Source organism: Chiloscyllium plagiosum, chromosome 18 (assembly GCF_004010195.1).
Source record: "Chiloscyllium plagiosum isolate BGI_BamShark_2017 chromosome 18, ASM401019v2, whole genome shotgun sequence".
NCBI lineage: Eukaryota > Metazoa > Chordata > Chondrichthyes > Orectolobiformes > Hemiscylliidae > Chiloscyllium > Chiloscyllium plagiosum.
Window position 1 is genome coordinate 27,193,200 of NC_057727.1, and position 15,316 is coordinate 27,208,515.

At 38.4% G+C, this 15,316-nt stretch overlaps 1 protein-coding gene across 3 annotated transcripts in view; it reads right to left on the reverse strand.

The window, feature by feature from the left end:
- Positions 1-15,316, reverse strand: part of phf2 (PHD finger protein 2) — a 149,284-nt gene that overhangs the window by 81,977 nt on the left and 51,991 nt on the right. For all 3 annotated transcript variants that reach the window (XM_043708015.1, XM_043708017.1, XM_043708018.1), the window contains exons 2-3: positions 8,731-8,816; positions 3,544-3,655 (exon numbers count right to left, since the gene is read on the reverse strand). In XM_043708015.1, coding sequence (XP_043563950.1) covers positions 3,544-3,655; positions 8,731-8,816 — 198 coding nt within the window. The remainder of the gene's footprint in view (positions 1-3,543; positions 3,656-8,730; positions 8,817-15,316) is intronic.

The window sequence follows — 15,316 nt, forward strand, 5'->3', positions numbered from 1 at the left end:
GGAAAAACAAGAGATTTGCAATAGCCCACCATATCTGAAAAAAAGGACATCCACACATACATCATCTATTCTCCAAATGTCTTGATGTTGGAGCTTTCAATCCCCAAGTACTCAAATGAAAGGTTGGCATTTAGCAATCTGACCTGAAGGAAAACCCACCCTCTTCTGATCATCAGCTTGTTTTCCTATCTATGACTTCCAACTGCTTGCAATGCAACAATTCTTGGAATTTTGTTATCATTGAACTGTCAAGTAGTTTTAGGTTTTCAATCAAAAGCAAGGCAGCAATTCAAAATACGTCAGGTGCTGGTAATTAAGAAATCATCCTAAATGGGAAAACTGCCAATTTGTCTATGGGTTCCTCTTTGTTGGGTTAAATTGAAATTTTGTTGCATACTTTATATTCTTAACTTCTAGTGGAAGAAGTGATCAACTCCTTCATGGAATGTTCAGCTTTCACACTGCGATTCTGTCAGCAAAATTGGCATATTCCACTGAACAGATTGTATCCTTTGGAACAGCATTTCTCATGAAACACAGTCAGTATACTGAATAAAGGATGAAAGTCGGGGCAAGATTTCAATCCCACATAGGGCAGTTGAAAAACTCATCAATATGTTAGTTTGTTGGCGCTGGCCTCATTCAGGCCCCAGGCCTTTTTCTTGGACGCAGGATTGCAGTCAGTTGGGTTAGCTACCTGGCAGGTCATCAATGAAACCTTATTAAAAACCTATTTAAGCCAATTGTCATTATTTTCTAATCGGTCTGTAGACCGACCCTACCACCTTAAGGTGTAAGGGACAAGGGCAGCTGCCTGGGAGGTGAAAGATCAGTGGCAGACACTGGAGCAATGCATAAGAACAGCTTTGAAGTCACCTGATTGGTCTCAGCTCTGGCCATACACTATCCCTATGTCATGATCTTCTGCTATGCTGAGGGCATTTTAAAACTTAAAAGTGTTGGAGAGAAGATGGAGGCATGATACTCTCTGTTTCTAATCTGACATGTTAACTTCTTCTATGCTTGAATGATAGCCTTGAGGTGTTTGCAACTCCAATGTGAAAGTAGTTTCTTGTGAGCTAGAGTGCTTCCCAGGGTTTCTCCAGCATCAAGAGCCTACCCAACAATCTTGATCAGATGGTGAGCCAGCCTACTGGTCATTAATTAGTTTCCAACTCAGGAAAATCATTATAGGGTGATTGTTTCCCACTCTGTGCAGTGTTATGACCACCATTGATCCCAGCAATGTGTTCCTAATTGGGCACAGGTTCATTAATGTGCTATTCCTTGGAGAATGATTTAGTTATCTAGTCCTGCAGAAGTATCTTCTGCTGTAGCCTCCTGACAACGCCCCTTAAACTACAAAACAAAGGCAATAGTACACATGCAGGGATGGGAAATGCATGTTTTACACTTAATAGGGGACAATATTTACCAATCAGCAGGTACCACTTTTTCATTATCTTTGAAATTGTTCCTTTTAAATGATTAGTTAAATTCCTCTATGGTTGAATGATAGTCTTGAAAAGCTTGTAACTGCAATGTGAAAGCCACTGTTTTTATGCAAAAAGTAAAAGGATATAAGATGACTGATTTTTAGCAAGAAAGCTCAAAATAAATAACATTTGGAATATTATCAGTTGCTCTAATAATTTTCTCTGATTTGCTTTGCTTAATGAATTGTTACACCTTCTATTTCAGATAGCAAGGTGGCAAACAATAAAACATGAGCATAATCTTTTAAGCAAATGCAAAATATTCAACTTCTAAAACATTATCTGTTTCTCTCCATTGATGCTATCTGACCTGTTAAATATTTCCAGCATTTTCTCTTTTCACTTCTAATCTTTACATAATTATAAGCTTTTATTCACACAGACATACGTTACATTCATGCACCTCCAAATCAAATCACCAGAAATTCAGTCAACTCTTATATATAGAAGTGAATTCCCAATTAATTCCTATTACATGAATACACATAAGCACTCCATTAACCTCACACTGTAAGTTGTTTCCATTAGTCACACTTTTTTCGTAACATGGTGCTTTTGGGAAGTTATCTAAGCAAGATCTTGAAATAAATAAACTAATAATCAAGTTGAAATATATTAATATACAACATATGTCCATCTACAAAATAATGATCAAGCTGTACAAATGAAGGCAACTAGATTTGTTACAAGCAGACTATCTTTCCGAAAAATACACAGAAGGCTCCCAAGCACTGAGGATGTCACCTAGGCAGGGGACGAAACGTTTGCAACAAAAACTTACAGCTCGGCGAACAGAACCACAGCAACAAGCACCCGAGCTACAAATCTTCTCACAAACTTTGAACAGAATAAAAATGTGAGTTAGGAGAGATTTTCAGTATATCACATCTCTTTTAAACATTCCCTCTGTATCTTGAACCTGTGTCCTCTAGTAAGACTGATTATGTCAGCAAGTTCAAGAGAGAATTAGATAGGTCATGCTGAAACACTTGTTAAATGTTGTACACATTATTGTGAGATATAATTTTCCTGGACACTTGGAGCAGCAAATGATGCACAGGTGTCTTTTCTAATGCATGGCTTAGAAAGGGTGGACGCTGGGAAGTAGTTTCCATTCGGTGGGGAGACTAAGACCCGTGGGCACAGACTTAAAATTAGAGGGGGTCAATTTAGAACAGAAATGAGGAGACATTTCTTCAACCAGAGAGTAGTGGGCCTGTGGAATTCATTGCCATGGAGCACAGTGGGGGCCGGGACGTTGGGTGTCTTCAAGGCAGAGATTGATAAATTCTTGATCTAGCAAGGAATTAAGGGCTACTGGGGGAGTGCAGGAAAGTGGAATTGAAATGCTCATCAGCCATGATTGAACTTGATGGGCCGAATGGCCTTGCTTCCACTCCTATGTCTTATGGTCTTTTCTGAACTTGTATATTCAAACTTCCGATGACTTTTGATCCTGCAAAGTTGAGTTTTACTATTCGATGATTGATAAACTAAAACTGCAGAATAAAAGTAAAAAAACTAACTTACAATAAATTCTAACTCATAACTGATACAATTGATCTGCTATTATGTTATCTCAATATATGAACTGCTGGCAGTGAACTGAATTCTATAAAAATTCCACAGTGTAACAGTCAGCTTTGAAAAGTAAGTTTTCTGCATTAATTAAATTTACATTTGTTTAAAACAAAATCTTACTGAAAGAGTTACATAGTTGATTAGACACTTTTTTTCCTGCATTATACAAATGCAATTTTCAACAGGACAAAAGTATCTTATTCAAGCAGAATATATATAGTTTAATTAAGAATTTGGAATAAGACATCTACAATAATTATGGCAATTTGCTCATTATGCATTACCAATTCACAACAGTTAGCGAAGAGATAAATATATTTCGTAGCTATTATATTTAACTTATTAAATGCTATTTACATTTCTCAGTTTAAATAATGAGTAAACTCCCATAACAAATAAAAATGTAAACAATTTTCACAGTCAGTAATTTCTCATAGGCAAATACTTCTTATGGGATAATTCCTACCTAGGGAAGGTCCGGCTTCGGAGCTCTTTTATAAACACTTGGCTTCCATTTTGAACTGGTCGTGTAATATCCACAGTATGTATTGGCTCATACTTTTGCTTTTTCTTTTTCACTAGAAAGTATAAAGAAGAAAATACTGTGCTGAAAATAATGAATAAAACATTACTGCATTCGAACATTTCCATTTAATTGGGATGTAACATGAAAAGAAAGAGCGCAAGTGTTTTAAATAAGTGTCCTCCATGGTTCTAAGATGTCCCCAAGTACTTTACAGCTGATTATGTACTTTTGAAGTGTAGTCCCTGTTTGTAATGTAAGAAATTCAGCAGTAAATATACACACTTGCAAATCCACAAACAGCAACAAAATCAGATCATCTTTTTTAGGCTTTGATCAAAGGATCAATCTCAGTGAAAAAACCAGGATATCTCTACTCCTCTTAGGTGCCTGGTGATCACTTACACATGTTTCAGAGGTTTCAGTTAACATCTTATCTGAAAGAGACCAACTTCAAATAAGCAAAGCACTCTCTCAAATAAAATGCTATCCTCAATTATGGGAACAAATTGCTAGAGTGGGTGTTGAATCCATGACTTTTTTTTTGCTCCGAAGTGATAGTGCAACCATTTGACAATAATAACAAATGTTTGAATGAGTTATTCTTCCTTCATTAAAGATAGCTATCCTTTAAATGCCAAAGGTAAATCAAGTCAATCTTACAGTGGAATCACATTGGATTCTTTTATTTCAAGAGGTCATCATCTTGTATCAACTCATTTCTGTTTCCCACACACTCCATAGACAGGATGTAGTTTTGTTTTGCGTCCTATACCTTTGCTCCCCCTAAGGTAATTCTGCTTCCACTTTTCCTGAGACTCTATAGCTCCTCCTATTGAGTCCCTTCTCAACTTTGAACCAGTTTCTTTCTATCTGTGTACAGCCTACAATAACTTTGATGTTGAGAGTTTCTACTCAAGCTGATCTCAATTCCATAACAGAAGGTTTGCCAAAAGTAAGTACACAAAATTTCAGCATTTTTCTCTGGTCTAGTACATATAAACTATTACAGTTTAATAATTAGATTATTATTTGCTGCCTTACGAGTTCAGTGTTTCAATTTATACATGTACTGAAGTAACAACTGTGCTTCAAGTTTTTATAATGCAGGACAAATGGCAAAACCTATGCATTTGAAATTCAATAGCACTCATTAAGAAGTAGCTTGTCTATTATCTGACCTAATGCTTATGTGGACTGTGATAGCATCAATGAGTGAGTAAATATAGCACATAGATTTTAAGAAAAGAGATTTTGGGATTACACAAACATTAAAGCACAATATGGAGAAATGGTGAAACCAAACTATATGGCATACATCTGCGGCTTTGGATGAGAGTGATGATAAGCTTGCTAGTTTAGTGATTCATTAGCCTTATTTGTCAAAGCTGTGTGTGGCACATACCAGGTCTGTAATAAATAAAGTGTAATGTATCATTATTGACAGGTGGACAGGAATAATTCTGGTTTATTACAGATGTGACAGATAAAACAACGGATGATGAGATAAATAATCTGGATAGTTGCAATGTCCTTTGCAGAAGTAACAAGCAACAGTCTAGGAATTGCAGTCTGCAATATTAGGACACATAAAGCTCATTCTTAGATGACAACTTTTAACAGCTTAATTAAACTGAGCATTTTTACTTAATACTGCAGACAATTATTTGCAGACCTACATTTTCAGTTAAATCCAAAGTAGAAACTAAATGGATAGTTCACTTGATTGATTGAGTCACAGGCAAGCATCTTTATACTGGAAAATCAAACTTTGAAGGCCATCACTCAAAATGGGATCCATGTTAGATCACGATTGTAAACACGATTTCTTAATGTAATATATGCCATGCACATCCACAAATGTACTCGTTAGTGAAACTCAAGAAATAAACCCCCAGTTTTTTACTTGAAATAAAGAAAGTTTTTGCTAATGTCCAATCCCAGAAAGGAAGTGATTCTACAAAACTAGAATTTGTGACTAGAACCAATAAAATTCTACAAAGAAAACCAAGTGATACTATGTTGAATATTGCAAGACAAGAGGTACTGGCCTCAACCAACCCTGAAATTGAACTTGACGTGCTTTACACAGGCCTTATGCTTCTTCTTTTTGATAAAAAAAAGTTAAGACATCATGAAATGTGCACTAAATATCTATACAACATTCACGACTTATTGTATGGGCTATAACAGTTCAAGTTGTTTTTCCAGGCAAGGAAAAAAAAGTACAATTCGCTTAGCCTGCATGCATTTCATTTGCTGTTGGTCAAACATTTAATTCTGTACTGGAAATAGTTATGGATAATGATCTGTGATTCGTCAGCTAATGGATAAGGCTTCAACAAAAGCAGAATTGAACAATTAACTGGTCAACCCACACAAACCTTAACTACCAATTAATATTAGTAGAAACAAAACATAACAAGCATGCCATGGAAATTGTTAAAAAACATCATCACAGGTGGTCTTCTTCTGCACAGTCTTGATATAAAAAGGTTAGTTTTACAATAGAAAACTTATCATCAACTGATACAAAACACTGACCACTAATTCAGGCCTTAAACATAAAAAGTAGGTATTAACTGTATTTGTATTATTTAAGATATGCATATATTGAACTCAAATGGTGTAAAAGACAAAATAATAAGATATATTTCTGAAAGCAGACAATTTAAATGCTTTTTGTTGATTAAGTAATTCAATATACAGCTAATTTGATAACTTCAATCTATATTCCCATGACTGTCATTTGTTAATGTCCAGCCTCCCAAGCCATCATTGTCCTTTTTCTCTTAGCTCCAGAATCCTTCCAGCTACTGAACCCTGCTGAAGACAGCTCAATAAGTAGTAATCCTGCTACGTATGATTGTCATGTACTCCATTCTTCTCAAACAAAAGGCAGAATTATTCCTGTCCATCTGTCAATAATGATACATTGCATTTTATGAATCGAAAGGTTTTTTTCTAATTTTATAATAGGTTTTGGATGTTACCTAATAGGGTAACAAAACGTCTGGAAATGAATCTTGCAGCTCAGTGAGCAAACCTACAACCAAAATCTCAACCTGAGCTACAAATCTTCTCTAAACTCGCTTTATAATAGGTGTATTGAAAGCTTGTCTTCCACAGTATCCTAGAGTGACATTTGTGACACAACGTATTTATACTAGCGAAGAGGTCTTCTCATATCTCCAAAATTCCATTTAGGCTTGTGTCTCCTAAAAAATACTAGAAACAAATAGCTTGACTATACTTGAATATAGCCACCATCTTACCTAATAAACGTAGATCGAACATTATGCACTATTACATTTCCTTGCCATACACGATACTTGATGCACATCATGAGGGACAGAAGATGTAGGACTGTAAAGAATTATTTCTTATTCTTCTGGGTGGCCCCACTAATTCTGTTGTCTTCTCATTGACTTTCCACTAGAAGGCATTTTATTCCAGAGATGGTCTACCTCAATAGCAGATTCAAAAATTCAAAATTTTCAGGTAGATGAGAAATTCTGATAGCTCCTCATTAGCTCTCCAGGACTGGAGATGCATAGAATATTCACTATTATCTAATGAGGTCATTAGATTAGATTAGATTAGATTAGATTACTTACAGTGTGGAAACAGGCCCTTCGGCCCAACAAGTCCACACCGACCCTCCGAACAGCAACCAGTCGGAGTGCCAGTTTTTGATTATCTAAAAAATTTACATCTACAGTTTCAAAAGGATGCTGTATACATAAAGCAATGGTGGATTCAGATCCAAAGTTTCTGGATTCATGATCAAAAGGGTTGGCTTCTGGATGATTCTTTTGGAAATGCTGAAAATGATCAGAAACCATTATTCAGGTTTAGACAGGCCTGTAACAGATATGGCTGATGAATTTATAATAGTGGAAGTGAGACTTAAATCTTCATCAGATATGAGATCTCTGTATGTGCTAGAATCTTTATCACTACCTTGAAGTTAAATGCTTCAGGTTTTCCATGCTTTCGAGAGGAGGGCATTCTAGAGGCATATTAAGTAAATTAAAGTTATCACTTAGAACTTCAAGCACATTGGACAGTTCAGAGATCAAACATTCACTTTTCTTTTATAAATATTCTATGCATCTCCAGTGTTGGAGAACCAGTGAGGAACTCTCAGAATTTCTCAGCAGCCTGAAAATTTTGAATTTTTAAATCTGCTATTGAGGTAGACAGTTTCTGGAATAACATGCCTCCTAGTGGAAACTCAATGAGAAAACAACAGAATTAGTGCAGTCAGCCAGAAGAATAAGAACTAATTATTTCCAGTCCTACATATTCTTCTGTCCCTCTACTGGGTGCTACATTAATCTGTTGGGTGACTGTAAATTCCAGGAGTTGAAATAATCTTGAGACACCTTTACAACGGTTTAAGTTAATTCTGTGAAATTTCACATTCTTTTTAATAAAGAGGCCGTGACAGTAAACCAGATTCAATCTCTGGTTTTGACTGTTTTAGTTAGGTTGGGGTAAAATTGTAATATTTAACCTTAGCATTATGAGATCCCCATACTAGGGTGAAACAGTAAGAAAGTTAAGAGCTTGATATAGTTGTCGTATAACTGGCTAGTTATGCACCATATTCAAGTTTGTACCCCTCAGTATCCGAGAAGTAGAGGTGTGGCCCATATCTGAGTTAGCTACAGAGCTAGGTAAATCAAGGGCACCAAAGACAAAAAGGAGAAAGAAATTAGGCATGTGAATGGCAGCATGGCTTCCATGTTAACGGAAGATCAAAAGCAATGAAATTGGTATATATAAAGACAAATGACGACAGAGTAATCATTCTTTCCTTAAAAATCTCACTTTAACATTTGTAGTTTCATATCAAGGGAACAAATTACTCTGGAGTTTCTGCTATCTTTGACTCAAAATCATGACTCCAGAATTGCATATAAACTCCATTGAGGCATAATGTCAAATTATTTACAATGTTAACTTTTCAAAGCATACCTATTGAGCTGGAGGAAAGTTCTAATTTTTGTTACATTAGTATAATAGCAAACATTGATTTAAAAGGGATATGGCTTGTTGCACAAACATAATAGAATATGCTAATCAAACTTTTATTTTCAAACAAAATCCAGATGCATAACTTACTTGTAGACTGGCCGTGAGTTTTTTCACAGTTTGGACAGTGATAGATATCAATATCTGGTGCCTCATCCTCTTCAACGCCAACACAGCTGTAATCATTCCAAATATAAAGGCATGTTACATCAATGAAAGGCTGCATTCATTCTGAAACAATTATTTATAAATGACTTGGTGTTTGCTGTGTTTTGTTCTCTGTAACCTATATAAAGCGATAATTTTAAATAATGCAGATTAACAACAGATTCAGGTTTTTTAATAAATCATAACAATAAAGGTTCACCTAAATGATAAAGTTGAATAAATCATGATCCATATGAATGACTGCAAAGTTAAATCATGGGTAGATGTAAATTTCAGAAGAGATGCATCACCCACCCTTAATAGGACCTATCTAATTCATTACACCCTTTTAAGAAAGGCAGAACAGTCAGTACTGTTATAACACATGTTTCTTAATGCAAATTAGCTTTAACACAATTGAAGAATTTAGACCATTATTTGTAGAACATGAACTTTCCTTAACTGCATTGGCTAGAAAGCAATTCCGGCCCCATTAGCTTAAATGGCGAGGCTATTGCTCAATTTTCTTATAATGCAAGGTTGCACGAGAATGGAATTATCACATTATATCAGAACCAACTCTACATTATTTCATTTGTAAATGTAGAACATATGAAATATTAGAAGTGGAATAGAAATAGTCATGCCTTGTGGCTGATAGGTCACTGTTATAATATTAAACAATGAAATGAACAAACCTCTTTGCAAACTAATGGAACAAAAAGGAATTTAAGGTTATCCAAATACATAAGATAGCTGATACAACCTCAGAAATAATCCAAAAAAAAAGAAACAAAGATAGCTGATACAAGCTCAGAAATAATCCAAAAAAAAAATGAAACAAAGATAGCTGATACAACCTCAGAAATAATCCAAAAAAATGAAACAAAGATTTTAGCTCAAAATGTATAGCAGTTCATAGGAGTTTTGACCTGATTTGCACAAGCAGATGGAAATTGTAAACCCGAACATTCAGGAGGGCTGTGATGCTCAGAACTGTAGCTACTATTAAGAGGTAGACAGCAATATCATCTCAAATCCAATAAACTGATTTTCATTTATTTCCTCCAATTTCTCATTTCCCACTGAAGCTACAGTGCCCTCTGCAATAAAAATTCCACAGTACTATACCTCAGCAACTGTATTTTTCTTTTTGTTTTATAAGTCTTTAATGTTTATCGTCCTCAGTCCCACTAAAACATTATTTCAACCTCCAGTGCATCATCCAGTAAACCATTACTCATTTTTACACATTGACAATGAATATTAGCAGACCACTCACCCATCAAGGGTGTCACGACAAATTCTGACCTCAACCAATGTTGACGAATGAATAAAGCTAGGTTCAGGATATCTCATATGGGCTGCTGGGGAACTTGGAGTAGGAGGGTAAAGATCCAGTGGTCATGGTCCAACTAGGGAAGAGATTCTGCTAAGGGAGTATCAACAGCTAGGAGCTAAATTAAAAAGCAGAATCAAAAACGTAATCATCTCTAGATTACTATCTGAGCCACAAGCTAACTGGCACAGGGTCAATAAGATTAAACAGGTATATATGTGGTTTTAAGATTTGTATGGGAGAAATGGGACACTGGCACCAGTACAGGGGAAGAAGGGACCTGTTCTGATGGGTGGTCTTCATCTGAACCATGCTGGGACCAGAGTCCTAGCGAATCGCATAACTAGGGCTGTGCACAGGGCTTTAAACTAAATGGGGGCCGAGGGGTTCAGTTACAGGGGAGGTTAGAAGACCCAAATTAAAGGAGGAGGTAAAAGTGCAGAACTCAGGAGAGGTTATTAAAATCTCCGGCACAAACACAAATAGAATAGAGCATACAGAAAGGGTTAGCAATCAAACTTCAAGCACACTGGACAAACAAATGACAATGTGAAGAGGGACGGTTAACACAGGATTGAAGGTGTTATATCTGAATGCACGCAGTATAAGAAATAAGGTAATTGAGATTGTGGTGCAGATCGAAATTGGCAAGTATCATCACGGAGACGTAGCTACAAGGGGATCAGGACTGGGAGCTGAACATTCAAGGATATACATCCTATCGAAAAGATAGGCAGGTGGGCAGAGGGGATGGGGTTGTCCTATTAGTAAGAAATGAAGTAGGGTCAGATGATATAGAATCTGTGTGAGTAGAACTGAGGAACTGCAAAGGTTAAAAAGAAAGTAGAACAGAGAACAGAACAGCACAGTACTGGCCCTTCAGCCCACGATGTTGTGCCGAGCATATATCTTAATCTAAGATCGACCTATCCTACACAGTCCTCAATTTACTGCTGTCCATGCACTTGTCCAGCAGTCACTTATGTCCCTAATGTCTCTGACTCTATTACCACCGCTAGCAGTGCATTCCATACAAGCACCATTCTCTGCGTAAAGAACCTACCTCTGACATCTCCCCTACCTTCCTCCAATGACCATAAAATTATGACCCCATTTCTGCCCTGGGGAAAAGTCTCTGGCTATCCACTCTACCTACACCTCTCATTACCTTGTACACCTTTGTCAAGTCACCTCTCTTCCTTCTTCTCTCCAGTGTGAAAAGTTCTAGCTCACTCAATCTCTCTTCATAAGACAAGCCCTCCAATCCAGGCAGCGTCCTGGTAAATCTCTTCTGCACCCTCTCTGAAGCATTCACATCTTTCCTATAATGAAGCAATCAGAACTGGACACAATATTGCAAGTGTGCTCTAAATAGGGTTTTATAGAGCTCTTAAACTCAATCCCCTGTTAACAATATACCCTCTTAACAACTCTATCAACTTGGGTGGCAACTTTGAAGGATCTATCTACGTGGACCCCAAGATCCCGCTGTTACTCCATACTGCCAAGAATGCTGTCTTTAACCTTGTATTCAGCATTCAAATTCGACCTTCCAAAATTAATCACTTCGCATTTATCCAGGTTGAACTCCATCTGCCACCTCTCAGCCCAGTTCTGCATCCTGTCAATATCTTGTTGTGGCCTGCAACAGCCCTTGGCACTACCTAGAAAACCACTAACCATGTCATTGGTAAACTTACTAACTCTCCCTTCCACTTTTTCATCTAAGTCATTTATAAAAACTACAAAGAACAGAGGCCCAAGAACTGATCCCTGTGGGACACCACTGGTCACTGACCTCCAGGTGGACTACTTTCCATCCACTACCACTCGCTGTAATCTTTGGGCCAGCCAATTCTGTATCCAGACAGCCAAGTTTCACTGTACTCCATACCTCCTAACTTTCTGAATGATCCTACCCTGGGGAACCTTATCAACTGCCTTACTGAAATCCATATATATCACATCCATTGCTTAACCTTCGTCAACTTGTCTCATCACATCCTCAAAGAACTCAACAAGGCTGGTGAGACATGACCTGGCCTTTATAAAGTCATACTGACTATCTTTAATCAAACTATGTTTTTCCAAATAGTCATACATCCTATCTCTCAGAATCCTTTCCAGTAACTTGCTCACCATAGACCTAAGATTGACTGGTCTGTAATTCCCAGGGATTTCCCTATTCCCTATCTTGAACAAAGGAACGACATTCGCATCCCTCCAATCATCTGGTACTAATCCTGAGGATGCAAAGATCGTCACCAGAGGAGCAGCAATCTCATTCCTCACTTCCATAGTAACCTTGGATATATCTGGTCCAGCCCTGGGAACGTATCTGTCTTGGTGTTTCCCAGAACTTTCAGCACATTCACTTCCTTAATATTAATCTGTTCAAGCCTATTAACCTCGTCCACCATGTTCTCACTATCAACAAGCTCCCTCTGTCTAGTGAATAATCGAGGAAAAAATGTATTTAAGGCCTCCCCTACCTCTTCAGACTACAGGCATAAGTTCCCTCCACTATTCCTAATCGGCCCGATCCTCTCTCTGATCATTCTCTTATTCCTCATGTAAGTGTAGAATGCCTTTGTGTTTTCCCTAATCCTTCCTGCCAAGGCTTTCCTGTGCCCCCTATTAGCTCTCCTCAGTCCATTTTTGAGTTATTTCCTAGCTACCCTGTAATCCTCTAAAGCTGTGCCAGATCCTTGCTTCCTCAACCTTAAGTAAGCTTCCTTCTTCCTCTTAGAACATAGAACATAGAACATAGAAGAATACAGCTCTAACCCCTCTTCCAGGTCATTTATAAAAATGACAAACAGCAATGGTCCCAAAACCATTGATGAGAAGCTCCTCTTCTCTTGTCATCCAAGGCCCCTTCACCTTAACATTCCTTGCCTGTGGGACAACTCTCAGTGGGACAAAGTTATCCAATACTCGTAACAAGTGCTCCTTAAACAGCCTCCACTTTTCTGTTGTACATTTTCTGTAGAACAATTGTTCCCAATTTATACTCCACAGCTCTTATCTAATAGCAGTATAATTTCCCCTCCCCCAATTAAACACCTTCTCATAGTGACTGTTCCTATCCTTTTCCATGGCTATGGTAAAGGTGAGGCAGCTGTGGTCACTGTCACTGAAATGCTCTCCCACCAAGAGATCTGACACCTGGTCTGGGTCGTTGCCTAGCACCAAATCCAATATGACCTCCCACGCCCTCCCCACCCCCCCAGTCAGCCTATCTAATATTGAGTCAGGAATCCTTCCCTTCTGAGCCACATAGCCAGGCTCAGTGCCTAAGACGTGGCCACTCTGGCTTTTCCCTGGTAGTTCCCCCCCACCTCCTCCCAACAGTATCCAAAATGGTATACTTACTATTGAGGGGAACGGTCACGGGGGATCCCTGCACTGCACTTTCCATCCCCTTCCACCTATCTTTTTCCTGTACCTGGGATGAGACTATCTCCCTGTAACTCTTCTCTATTATCCCCTCCACCTCCCACATGATCAGAAGTTCATCCTGCTCCAGCTCCCTAACGTGGTTTCTGAGGGACTGGAGTTGAGTGCACTTCCCACAGATGAAGTCAGTGGGGACACAAGTGATAATCCTTACCTCCCACATCCTACAGGAGGAGCATGCAACTGCCCTAATATTCATTCCCACTGTTCTGAATTCCAAAGAAATTATTGAAAAAACTAGTAACCTTACAAATCAGTGCACAGAACCTTTTTTGTTGGTTAGAGGAAGAGGATGGGTGGGAGATACTACCTAAGTAGTGTTTCAGGTAAAGCAAACACCCAAATATATTACCTCACTTACTCAGCAGTCCCGTGTCTGTTCCTGCTCATAGTTGGAGTTATGTATAGGCCTCAAAATGGTAGTCAGGAACTGGGGCGCATGATACACCAGGAGATAGAAAAGATGTGTAGGAAAGGAAAAGTTACAGTGATCATGGTTGGTAGTGGATTGCAAGAAAAGGAATTTGTGGAATTACTATGAGATGGGTTTTGGAGCAGCTTCTGGTGGAGCCTACTAGGGAACAGGTAAACTGGATTTAGTGTTGTACAATGAGCAGACATGATAAGGAAGCTTAAGGTGAAAGAACCGTTAGGAGGCAGTGATCATAACATGATTGAACTTACTCTGCAATTTGAGAGGGAGAAGACAGAATCAGAGGTAATGGTATTACAGCTGAATAAATGCAACTACAGAGGCATGAGGGAGGGGATGGGTAGAAGTGACCAAGAGAGGAGCCTAGCAGGACAAACAGTGGAACAGCATTGGCAAGTGTTTCTGGGAGTAATTCAGGAGACAAGCAGAGTTTCATCCTGAGGAAAAAGAAGCATGATTCAGGAAGGATGAGGCAACTATGGCTGACTATGGAAGTCAGGGATAGCAGAAAAGCAAAAGGAAAAACATATAGTGTGGGAAGGGCAATGGGAAACCAGAGGATTGTGAAGCTTACAAAGACCTACAGAGGGCAACAAAAAAAAAGAAAGGAGGGAGAAGGTTAAATATGAGAGTACACTGGTCAGAAATATAAAGGAAGACTGTAATAGTTCCTTTAGATATATAAAGGGCAAAAGACAGGCAAAGGTGTACATTGGGCCGCTGGAAAATGGCACTGGAGAGATAGTAGTGGCGAACATGGAAACAGCTGAGGAACTGAATAATTACTTTGTATCTGTCTTCACAGCGGAAGACACAAGTAATATCCCAAAAATGCAAGAGAGCGAGGGGGCAGAGCTGAGAATGGTGGCCGTCACCAAGGAGAAGGTGCTAGAAAACTGAATGGCCTGAAGATGAAAAAAATCACCTGGACCAGATGGACTACATCCCAGAGTTCAAAGGGAGATAGCTGAAGAGATAGTGGAGGCGTTAGTGGCGATCTGTCAAGAATCGCTAGAATCAGGGAAAGTCTCAGAGGACTGGAAAATTGCTAATGTGAGACCCCTGTTTAAAAAGGAAATAAGGCAAAAGAGGAAAAATTACAGATCGATTAGCCTAACCTCGGTCATGGGTAAGATCTGGAATCCATTGTGAAGGATGAGATTTCTGAATGGCAAACTAGGACAAAGTCAGCATGGTTTCATTACATGGAACGCATGTCTGACAAATCTGCTAGAATTCTTTGATTAAGTAACAAGCAGGTTAGACCAAGGAGAGCCAACGGACGTTATCTACCTGGA